Raw genomic sequence first — 12,950 nt, forward strand, 5'->3', positions numbered from 1 at the left:
ACATATTGATGTGAGATTTTATTGATTTTATTAAATTGTAAAACTTACATGGACATATTTTCTGGTTTGATGTGTACGTGTGAGAGACCACCAATTTTCTGTAGTGTGGTGTATGTGTGAGAGACCACCTATTTTCTGTAGTGTGATCAATAGATCTGTTGTGTCGTCATGTTTGAAGTCTTAAAACAGCTCATCATCAATATTTTATGGTTAAGTCAATCCTCTTGACCCCATCAGTCAGTAAATGGACTCTTCCTCAAGTACTGAGGGAAAGGTCTAGAGATTTTAAGGGTACCCTATAGTGTTTAAGCCTTGTAACAATGCAAATGTAGACATGTAGAGGGATGCTGTATACTACTTCATGTGTATTGAGAAGTGGACAAAAGGTGTGCATTGAATGAAAAATTCACAGGATTCATGGGATCTTGACTAAATAATTTGATTCTCCAAAGCATTTATAGGGTGGGAATGTTTTGTTATTTAAGTTTGTTCAGTCCAGTACTGAAGGATTATTGATTATCATTTATCCTTAGATATCATAGAGTGTCAATGTTATAGTTATAGTAAAGATTCATGTTGACGGATTAACCAGCTATATCAGAAATGAGAACATAAACAGTGTCATTCCTCAACATTAAATACAAAAAACAAACAAATACATTGAAAATAATGCTCTAACTCCCTCATAATGGAGTTCAGGTACTGGTGTATACCGGAATAAAATTGTTAGTCTGTCAATCTGTCTGTATATGTGCCGCTATTTGCTATTATTTGAGTACTGAAAACCGGGAAACTTTCAATCTGTCAACTTTTCACCCTTTACCATTGAAATCCATATTCACCCAGCGCTTATGTCACCCTTGGCGTATATGTATATATATATATTACTATATTTATCATTTACTAATACTCATGATAAAATAACCCTCATTACGGAGATCAAAAATGGCAAAAGTAAAACTGCGGTGAAAATTTCCCAATATACAGCATGTAGCTGGTACTTAAACATCGATAGTTCCTCACCCATGATAGCTACCAGGTACGTAAACCATTGTACTTAAACATCGATGGTTCCTCACCCATTATAGCTACCAGGTATGTACACCATTGTACTCAAACATCGATGTTTCCTTACCCATTATAGCTACCAGGTACGTACACTATTGTACTCAAACATTGATGGTTCCTCACCCATTATAGCTACCAGGTACGTACACCATTGTACTGTATGTATAACATAGTTACATATCAAGTGGAGCACAAGGAATCGGTTTAGGTAAACACTGACAAAATGCACAACTGTATATCGTTAATGCAACAATTATGTGTTCTGTGTGTTGCAGATACATTGATAAGCACCGCCCCGAGATGGGCAATCTTCTTCGTCTGATCCTTCCCAAGGACTCCCCAAAGGACTCAGACTTCTTTGTCGATTTTGAAAGTAAGTATTCAACATACATGAAAAACCTTTTAAATGCCACTTGGACAATGTGTATAAAAGTTGATGTTTTCAGAATACCCAGTTAACATTTAGAATGATAAGTATACCTCTACATGTGTAATATATATTTGTAAGGTTTATGTTACTTGTATATGGTTATAGATTAGAACTGCCTCATGTTGTGTACGTGTATAACTGTAGGAGGAACATGCTACATCATTGAATCATGATCAAAGGCGGGCTGTTTGGTTGGAGCGCTTGTACAGTCTGTTATATACACGGCAGGCTGTTTGGTTTGAGCCGTTGTACAGTCTGTTATATACGGCGGGCTGTTTGGTTGGAGCCATTGTACAGTCTGTTATATACACGGCTGACTGTTTGGTTGGAGCCCTTGTACAGTCTGTTATATACCCGGCAGGCTGTTTGGTTGGAGCCGTTGTACAGTCTGTTATATCCACAGCGGAGCCCTTGTACAGTCTGTTATATACACGGCGGGCTGCTTGGTTGGAGCCGTTGTACAGTCTGTTATATACTCAGCGGAGCCCTTGTACAGTCTGTTATATACACGGCGGACTGTTTGGTTGGAGCCCTTGTCCAGTCTGTTATATACACGCAGGCTGTTTGGTTGTAGCCGTTGTACAGTCTGTTATATACACAGCGGAGCCCTTGTACAGTCTGTTATATACACGGCGGCCTGTTTGGTTGGAGCCCTTGTACAGTCTGTTATATCCACGGCGGGCTGTTTGGTTGGAGTCCTTGTACAGTCTGTTATATACACGGCAGGCTGTTTGGTTTGAGCCGTTGTACAGTCTGTTATATACGGCGGGCTGTTTGGTTGGAGCCATTGTACAGTCTGTTATATACACGGCGGCCTGTTTGGTTGGAGCCCTTGTACAGTCTGTTATATACCCGGCAGGCTGTTTGGTTGGAGCCGTTGTACAGTCTGTTATATACGGCGGGCTGTTTGGTTGGAGCCATTGTACAGTCTGTTATATACACGGCGGGCTGTTTGGTCGGAGCCCATGTACAGTCTGTTATATACACGGCGGGCTGTTTGGTTGGAGCTCTTGTACAGTCTGTTATATACACGGCGGGCTGTTTGGTTGGAGCCATTGTACAGTCTGTTATATACACGGCTGACTGTTTGGTTGGAGCCCTTGTACAGTCTGTTATATCCACGGCGGGCTGTTTGGTTGGAGTCCTTGTACAGTCTGTTATATACACGGCAGGCTGGTTGGTTGGAGCCCTTGTACAGTCTGTTATATACAGGCAGGCTGTTTGGTTGGAGCCGTTGTACAGTCTGTTATATCCACAGCGGAGCCCTTGTACAGTCTGTTATATACACGGCGGACTGTTTGGTTGGAGCCCTTGTACAGTCTGTTATATACCCGGCAGGCTGTTTGGTTGGAGCCGTTGTACAGTCTGTTATATCCACAGCGGAGCCCTTGTACAGTCTGTTATATACACGGCGGACTGTTTGGTTGGAGCCCTTGTACAGTCTGTTATATCCACGGCGGGCTGTTTGGTTGGAGTCCTTGTACAGTCTGTTATATACACGGCAGGCTGTTTGGTTGGAGCCCTTGTACAGTCTGTTATATCCACGGCGGGCTGTTTGGTTGGAGTCCTTGTACAGTCTGTTATATACACGGCAGGCTGTTTGGTTTGAGCCGTTGTACAGTCTGTTATATACGGCGGGCTGTTTGGTTGGAGCCATTGTACAGTCTGTTATATACACGGCGGCCTGTTTGGTTGGAGCCCTTGTACAGTCTGTTATATCCACGGCGGGCTGTTTGGTTGGAGTCCTTGTACAGTCTGTTATATACACGGCAGGCTGTTTGGTTGGAGCCGTTGTACAGTCTGTTATATACATGGCGGGCTGTTTAGTTGGAGCCCTTGTACAGTCTGTTATATACACGGCAGGGTGTTTGGGTGGAGCCCTTGTACAGTCTGTTATATACACGGCAGGCTGTTTGGTTGGAGCCCTTGTACAGTCTGTTATATACACGTTTAATTCCATCCTGTTAGATACCAAACGTGTCCTGTTACACTGTGTTAAGCCTCCAAGTGTTGCCTGGCATTCATAGTCAAGGACAACAAGTCTCTTTCTGCTAATTTTAGGGAAGAAACTTGAGTTGAATCAGTTTCTATTAATTGATATATGACTATATGTATTTGAACTTTGCTTACGATCAGCTTTTTATCTTGTAGTAGTATTTCCTCAATCAATATTGTAAATCTAAGGGCTTTTACAACTCCATTGTATGGGTTCATATGTTATTTGTATGAATCATTCCTTATTGCCATGCCCTGGCCCATTATGCATACAATAAGCTCTCACCTGCATGATATACCAAGACAAGACACGACCATCGAGTCTCTAGAGTTCCTTTTACAGGCGGATCAATTAATCTGATATTGTCTGGTTTTTTGCATTATATACAATAAAATACACCGTAGAAATATGTCTGTAGAAAATCATCTTTTAAAATTGCAAATAAGCAGGAAAAAAGCCATTTAGTTGATTATTAGCTCACCTGCCTGAAGGGCTAGTGAGCTTATGCCATGGTGCGCCGTCTGTCGTCCGTCCTTCCATCCCTCCGTCGGCTTTTCCTTTAAATGACTTCTTCTAAAGAATGGAAAGGCCTAGAGTCATAATATTTGGCTGACAGTTTCCGTGGTAAGAGCTAGACAATGTTTGAGAACCAAAATGACCTAGACTGTCTCTCAAAGTCACAGGGGTCAAATATGACAAACACTTCAAATGACTTCTGATGAAGAACTGAAAGGTATAGAATCTAATATTTGGCTGGTGACTTCTTGGGATGGAGGTTGACAATGTTTTTGTGAATGAAAATAACCTTGACCTTCTTTCAAGGTCACAAGGGTCAAATATGTCACATTTAAAACAACTTCTTTTCTAGAGAACCAAAAGGCATAGAAATAATATTTGGCTAGTATACATATGTAGCTTCCTTGGATGGATCCTGACAAACTTTGCAAATGAAGATGACCTCTACCAACTTTCAAGGTCACATGTCAAACATGGCATAACCAAAAGCTACAGAGTGATGATATTTTGGATCTAGGGCTTCCAACTTTGTCCAACTGAATGCCTTTGTTAGACTTTCAATGTCAATGGGCTAAAATGTGTAAAAATATTGAAACAAATTGTTTTTAATAACCAAGAGTCATTGGTAAGGATATTTATCCTATAGCTTTATCTAGACTAATCAACTATGTTGAAACTTGGTCCAATTTTAAGCTTAAAAGTGTGAGAATAATAGCAGGTGAGCAATGTAGGCTCACTGGGCCTATTGTAAGCTCACCTGGCCTGGAGGGAGAAATGACCTTGACCAATATTCAAGGTCACAGCTGTCAAATTTGTTTAAACTCTGAAACGACTTCTCCTGATTAACTTAAAGTCCTTGAAGCATACTGTTTGGCTGATAGGTTCCTAGAATAATGTCTGACAAAGTTTGCAAGAAAAAAATGAACTTGACCAGTATTTAAGGTCACAGGGGTTAACAGACAAATCATTATACACAATGTAATTCTTGTTGGAGCCATAAACACAGGGTTGCCAACCTCTAAGGAGCCCAGTGTGGGAGATCTCCATCAACTGCCATTCTTTAAGGAGCCCAGTGTGGGAGATATCAATCCACTGCCAATCTCTAAGGAGCCCAGTGTGGGAGATCTCCATCCACTGCCAATATCTAAGGAGCCCAGTGTGGGAGATATCAATCCACTGCCAACCTCTAAGGAGCCCAGTGTGGGAGATCTCCATCCACTGCCATTCTCTAAGGAGCCCAGTGTGGGAGATAACCATCCACTGCCAATCTCTAAGGAGCCCAGTGTGGGAGATATCAATCCACTGCCAATCTCTAAGGAGCCCAGTGTGGGAGATATCCATCCACTGCCAATATCTAAGGACTCCAGTGTGGGAGATATCCCCCACTGCTAATATCTAAGGAGCCCAGTGTGGGAGATCTCCCTCCGCTGCCAATCTCTCAGGAGCCCAGTGTGGTAGATCTCCCTCCACCAGGTTTTCCAATGTATGAGGGTTTTGATGGTGTTGCGGGGTAACATTGTTTCACATGTTGATTTACCTATGTGTTTAAATAATCCTGGCTTTTTCTGAACTCTCTGCTTTGTCCTTTATTGATATATCCACTTTAATATACTAAAAATACCCAGGCTCATTAGATATGGCATGTATGAGTTCAACGTTTGACGATTTGTGTCCAACACTCTCCTGAGTTTGTTTAATTACTGTCATAATAATCATTTGACTCTTATTCATGAGATCAGTTATTACCTGATCAATTGGACAATGATCTTTCTAACTACCTAGAAATGCATGTGTGAATGTGCTCTTTGGATGACGTCAGTTGACATTTGTCTGAATAAGGTATTGTTCCGTTGATTATGTCCATTTCTGTAATAAGCTATGGTCAAACTTCATAGACCACTTTTATCAAATGACCAGTTTTTAATTTTCTCTTGGTGGTTGCTTAATACAGCTTTAGCTATATATAACATACTAAACACAAAATACTTACCTGTAGGCCTTTATAGTGTTGATTATGCTTGTGCTGTAGATGCCCAGCCAACACCTCTGGAGAAGGTCACATGGCAGAGTGTACAATTGGTACTGAATGAGGGTCAGTCTATACTGAGGAGTGTACAGAGCTATGCTGGAGCAGCAGATGCTATACGACAGGTAGGTATACTGTTTACATATAACAGTTAAGTGAAATGGGCACATGCATTGACTATGAATTGATCCTAATAATCCTTCCCATACATTACAGTGAGATTTTACAAATATAACTGTAAAAAGTTTTTATACCTGTAATTATCAAGATGTTTACGTAATCATCCATATAACCTGACTACACAGGAAGACATATAACTCAGATGGTGGCTTGTTCAAATCGTCCTTGGTATGCGTCCTCCCATTAATCCATTTTTAGCTCATCGGGTACCAAGGACCAATTGCAAGGTGAGCTTATGCCATATCGTGGCGTCCATCGTCCATCTATCAACAATTTCTTGAAACGACTTCTTTTTGTATCTCCTGCGAAAAGTGGTGACACAAAGGTATTGCTTTGTCGGAATTGGCGGCGGCGTCTGCACAGAGGTTTTCGTGCAATAACTTGAGTTTCCTTGGGCCGATCAAACTCAAACTTCATGCAGTGCTTCCTTACCAAAAGTGCTTTCTTGGGATTGCTTTTCAGGTCCGAAGGTCAAAGGTCAAGGTCACTGTTACTATAAATAGAAAATCTGTTTTCGTGCCATAACTTGAGTTTCCTTGGGCCGATCGAACTCAAACTTCATGCAGTGCTAAGCATACTTGCATTTTCAAATGTTATTGTCAACACTAGCTGTTTAACATCATAATCCACAAGTTAATCCATTTATTTATGGGAAACCATCCGACAAATCATACAAATTAAGCTTGGAATTGAGACAATGAGTATCCATAGCAAACTCCTTAAAACTCAGAGTATTCTTCCCAGAATAACAGATTATATAACAATATCTAATAAAAATGATACCATCCAAAAACATAATCTGTGATTATTGCTTACTTTTAACATTATTTCTTGAAATGAAAAGTGTATCTATTTCTTCGTACTCTCCAAGCTTCCTGCGCAGGTGACACATCCACTTCCATGGAATTCTTGTGCTTAACCACTGATTGGAATTTAACTAAATGTGACCAGGAACAATTTTAGGTGGGGGGGATTCAAAATTGTACAAATTGTGGGGCTGACCCCCAGGGGGCTGAGAGGCGTGGGCAATTTGGCTATATTGCTTTAAGTGACTTCTTCTCTGGAACTTAGAGATTGATATCAACCATTTTTAGCTCACCTGGCCCGAAGGGCTACCAAGTTTGTTCAAATAAATGACCTTCATCAATTTTAAAGGTCACAGGGGTCAAATATGTTAAAATCTTTAAACAACTTCTTCTGAATAACCAAGAGGTCTAGGATGATGATATTTAGCCAGTAACATGCTTGAATTAAGGGCTTTCAAGTTTGTTCAAATAAATGACCTTGCCTGATATTCAAGGTCACCGGGGTCAAATATGTGAAAATATTTTAAACAACTTCTTCTGAATAACCAAGAGGCCTAGGGTGAAGATATTTGGCCAGTAACATACTGGGATGAAGGACTACCAATTTTGTTCAAATAAATGACCTTGACCTATATCCAAGGTCACAGGGGACAAATATGTTAAAAACATTTAAACAACTTCTTCTGAAAAACCAAGAGGCCTAGGGTGATGATATTTGGGCAGTAATATGCTGGGATGAAGGGCTACCAAGTTTGTTCAAATAAATGACCTTCATCAATTTTCAAGGTCACAGGGGTCAAATATGTTAAAATCTTTAAACAACTTCTTCTGAATAACCAAGAGTTTGTTCAAATAAATGGCCTTGCCTGATATTCAAGGTCACAGGGGTCGAATATGTGAAAATCTTTTAAACAACTCTTCTGAATAACCGAGAGGCCTAGGATGATGATATTTGGCCAGTAACATGCTGGGATGAAGGACTACCAAGTTTCTTCAAATAATTGACCTTGACTTATATTCAAGGTCACAATGGTAAAATATGTTAAAAACATTTTAAACAACTTCTTCTGAATAACCAAGAGGCCTAGGTTAATGATAATTGGCCAGTAACATGCTGGGATGAAGTGCTACCAAGTTTGTTCAAATAAATGACCTTGACCCACTTTCAAGGTCGCAGGGGTCAAATATTTTTTAAACCTTTAAACAACTTTTTCTGAATAACCGAGAGGCCTAGGGTGATGATATTTGGGCAGTGGTATGCTGGGATGAAGGGCTACCAAGTTTGTTCAAATAAATGACCATGACTTACACTCAAGGTCACAGAGGGCAAATATGTTTTAAACATTTAAACAACTTCTTCTGAATAACCGATAGGCCTAGGGTGATGATATTTGGCTAGTAGCATGCTGGGATGAAGGGCTATAAAGTTTGTTCAAATGAATGACCTTCATCTTTTTTTCAAGGTCACAGGGTCAAATATATTCGTAACCTTTAAACAACTTCTTCTGAATAACCAAGAGGCCTAGGATAATGCCAGTAACATGCTGAGATGAAGGACTACCAAGTTCAAATGAATGACCTTGACATATATATTTAAGGTCACAGGGGTCAAATATGTTTAAAACCATTGAATGACTTCTTCTTACTAAGCAAAAGGCCAAGGGTAATGATATTTGGCCATTAACATGCTGGGATGAAGGACTACCAAGTAAATGACCTTCGCCCATATTCAAGGTCATAGTGGTCAATAAATGTTTAAATCTTAAAATGATTTGTTTTGTATAACCAAAAGGTCCAGGGTAATGATATTTTTCCAGAAGCATACTGGGTTGGAAGACTATAAACTCTGTTCAACCTAATATTGTAATGTCCTTTTTCGACATTCAAGGTCACAGGTGTCATATGTTTAAATCTTTTAATAGGTTCTTATGAATGAAACACTGATATTTTGCCTGTAACTGTATTTTAATCTACTTTTAAGATTACATGTGTGAAATTAATTCCAGGTGAGCGATGCAGGCCCATTGGGCCTCTTGTTAAATGGAAGCATCCCTAGGTGGTGGGGATTCAAAATTGTACAAATAGTAGGGTCGACCCCCAGGGGGGGGCTGAGGGGCAGGGCAGAAAGGGGGCAATTTGGCTGTTTCACTATAAGCGTCCTCTTCTCTGGAACTAAGAGATGGATATCAACCATATTTGGCTATATTGCTTTAAGTGACTTCTACTCCGGAACTAAGAGATGGATATCAACCATATTTGACTGTAAGCATCCCTAGGTGGTGCAGATTCAAAATTGTACAAATGGTTGGACTGAGGGGCGGGGGCCAAAAAGGGGCAATTTGGCTATATTGCTACAAACGACTTCTTCTGTAGAACTATGAACTGGATATCAATCATATTCAATCAAAATCATTCATGGGAGGCAGGGATACAAAATTGAACAAATGGTGTGGCTTACCTCCCAGGGGGCTGAGAGGCAGTGTCAAAAAGGTTTATTTGGCTGTATTAATATTACTTTAAGCGACTTCTTCTCTGGAAATAAGAGATGGATATCAACCATATTTGACTGGAAGCATCCCTAGGTGCTGGGGATTCAAAATTGTATAAATAGTGGGGCTGACCCCACAGGGGGATGAGGGCGGGGCCAAAAGGGGAAAATTGGGCTAAATTGCTATAAACAACTTTAAAATAGTTAAGATCTCTACCCCAAAACTATATATACAAATTCTGGGCATAAAGAGACGAATGCAGTCACAATTTTAGAATAGACCCTGGGGTCTGCTCGAACCCCTAGGGACCTAGTTTCTTAGTCACAGCTTGTAAACAGTTGAGATCCCCACCCTATAACCATATAGACAATTGCCGATGACAAAGAGATGAATGCACATATGCTTCCAGGACAGCCTTGGGGACTGCCCCACCCTTGGAGACTTAACCCCTGGGTCATAACTTTGAAATGGTTAATATCCCCACCCCAAAACTATATATATACAATTGTTGGGCATAAAGAGACGAATGTAGTCATGATATTAGAATAGACCCCACGGTCTGCCCCACCCTTGCAGACGTAACATCAGAGTCATAACTTTGAAATGATTGAGATCCCCACCCCAAAACTATATATACAAATACTGGGCAAAAAGAGACAAAGGCACAGTCATGATATTAGAATTGATCCTAGGGTCTGGCCACAACCCCAGGGACCTAGTTTCTGAATCACAGCTTGGAAACAGTTGAGATCCCCACCCCATGACCATACATAAAATTGCTGGGCATGAAAAACCTAATACATATATGTAACAAGGATTGGCCTTGGGGTCTGGCATATTTCCTTGGATCTCAATTGGAGAATTTTTTGCCATGATTGCTTATAGAGATATCCAGGTAAGCGATACAGGCCCTCTGGGCATCTTGTTCCATCTGGCTTTGAACAATTGTTATTTGTGTTTTTTCTTAGATGGAACTGGATAGATTTATCTCAATCTAACTTACAGGTTTCCTTTAATAGTTGTGCATATAAAATATTGGGATGGATCAGAAAACCAAGATGGCTGAACGGTGGCCACTGAATTTTCAGAGTTAAAGTTTGTTAGTGCAATTTCTCAGTTAGCGCATGCAGGTTCCCATGTTTTGTTTTTCTGAATATTAAGTTTTGGGACTGATCAGTAAACCAAGGTGATCAACAGGCAGACATCTTGAATTTTGAGGGTTAAAGTTTATTAGCACTGTTTCTCAGAAAGTAGTGGATGGATCTTTTTCATCCTTAACACTTAGAACAAATTTTTGACTGAATGGAAAAACCAAGATGGCCAAATTGGCAGCCATCTTGAATGTTTTATATTTGAAGTTTGTTAGCTCTGTTACTTATATTGTATAGAAGAAATCTTACTGAAATTTCAAAAGTAGGCTTCCCTTGGTCAGCATTTGTGCATATTATATAATAGCGGTGGCCGTCTTGAATTTTGAGAGTTAAAGTTTGTAAGTGCTAATTTTTAGCTCACCTGGTCAAAAGGAACATGGTGAGCTTGCTTATGTCATTACTGCAGCGTCCATCATCCGTTCGTCCATCCTTCAACTTTTCCTTTAAAATGCTACAAGTCCTGAACATCCCAATGTATTTTGACTAAATTTGGTCTGGAGCATTCTTATGTCAAGGGCACTCAATTTTGTATAAACAGTGGATGTGACCACCCTGGGGGCATAGAAGCAGGCCCCAATAGGGGAAATAGAGGTAAAACCTTTAAAATCCTTCTCCATAGGGATAAAGGGATTTATTCCTTAATTTAGTCTGGAGCATCCTTGGACCAAGGAGACTCAATTTTATATAAACAGAGGGTGTTACCCTCTGGATGCGGGGGCCCAAAGAGGGGATTTGATGTGTAAGTCTTCAAAATCATTCTTCTTTAGTACTATTGGAGGAATTTGATTAATAATTTTTGTATAATCGGAGGGTGTGGCACCTCTGGGTGCAGAGTTGCGGGGCCCAATAGGGAAATTTGAGGTTTAAATCTTTAAAATCCTTCGTCTTCAGTACCATTGGAGGGATTTTATGTAATAAGAATAATTTCCTGGTTTATTATCCAGGTGAGCGATACAGGCCCTCTGGGCTTCTTGTTTAGGAAGTTCTGCAGGAATATTTCCCCTTTGGTCTGTAGTTGTGCATGTTACATTTTGAGACTGATCGGAACATTTGAAAGTTCTTTATCACTATTTTCAAGAGGTACTAAATGGATCTTTCTCAAATGGTTCATGTTTGTCCCCTAACTTCCCCTTGGCCTTTTGCAGTGCATGTTTTATTCAGAAACATATGGAAATCAAGATAGCCATCTTGGATTTCGACCGGTTATTTGTTTTATCAATATTTCTCTTTAAGTAGTCAACAAACCTTTCCCCTTGTTAGCTCACCTAGACTTAATGAATGACCTTGACCTATTGTCAGGTTCATAGGCATAAAATTTGTAATATCTGTAAAACGATTTCTTCTTAAGACCAAACATTTCTAGAGTCAATGTATTTTCATTGTAGCATGTCGTTGTCAACTACAGGCACGGATTACTAAACCTTTTGACATTAGAAGAACTATCAAGTCATAATATTTAGCCAGAAGCTTGATCAAAATTTCCCACAATGTACAGTCACTTTTTAGAAAAGATGCAATCAGTTTTACATAGAGCCACCTGAGATCTGACAATGGTTGGCACAGGATTCCTTTGGGGTCCCTTGTTAGCACAGGATTCCTTTGGGGTCCCTTGTTATGATGTTTCAAATCTTAAAAAAAATATTTACTTGTGATTTCCATTGAATTTTAAAACGAACAAAAAATTGTGTATTTCAATGATTGTTACAGGCGATATCCAATCCTAGCAATGATGAACTACAGAAAACGGCCTGGTCCTCTGTCTGTCCCCTAGTGGAGAAACTCAAAACCTACTTTGAATTCAGTGCACAACTAGGTAAGTCACTTTGGAGACATAGACTTATGTTTTACTACAGAACAAGCTAAAGTGGTATTGCAAATTATAATTCACACATTGTCCATGGCAGCTCAGGCTTCTCAAAATATCCTCGATAATCATTATACGCCCGTCAAAGACGGGGACGTATTATGTTATCACGTAAGCGGGAGGGCGGGTGGGCGGGCATTTGAACGATGTCCGCTCGATATCTCAATTAATTATTAGCGGATTAACTTCAAACTTCACAACAAGGTTAATTACCATGAAAGCTCGGACAAGTTCGATAACGGCCATTATCCGACCATAATTTGTGGAGTTATGCCCCTTTATGGACTTGCCGAAACAGTGTCCGCTCGATATCTCGAGTAATTATTAACGGATTAACTTCAAACTTCACAACAAGGTTAATTACCATGAAAGCTCAGACAAGTTCGATAACCGCCATTATCTGGATATAATTTTTAAAAGGCAT

The 12,950-nt window shown here is 40.0% G+C and overlaps 1 protein-coding gene across 2 annotated transcripts in view; it reads left to right on the forward strand.

Annotated features, from left to right (window-relative positions):
• LOC110459722 (protein FAM49B-like) overlaps positions 1-12,950 on the forward strand; it is a 50,144-nt gene that overhangs the window by 22,704 nt on the left and 14,490 nt on the right. For both annotated transcript variants that reach the window (XM_021512111.1, XM_021512112.1), the window contains exons 2-4: positions 1,344-1,441; positions 6,040-6,161; positions 12,370-12,475. In XM_021512111.1, the coding sequence (XP_021367786.1) occupies positions 1,369-1,441; positions 6,040-6,161; positions 12,370-12,475 (301 nt within the window). In that variant the 5' untranslated portion in view covers positions 1,344-1,368. The remainder of the gene's footprint in view (positions 1-1,343; positions 1,442-6,039; positions 6,162-12,369; positions 12,476-12,950) is intronic.

This window comes from Mizuhopecten yessoensis, unplaced genomic scaffold, assembly GCF_002113885.1.
Source record: "Mizuhopecten yessoensis strain PY_sf001 unplaced genomic scaffold, ASM211388v2 scaffold10201, whole genome shotgun sequence".
In the NCBI taxonomy this organism is placed as follows: Eukaryota; Metazoa; Mollusca; class Bivalvia; order Pectinida; family Pectinidae; genus Mizuhopecten; species Mizuhopecten yessoensis.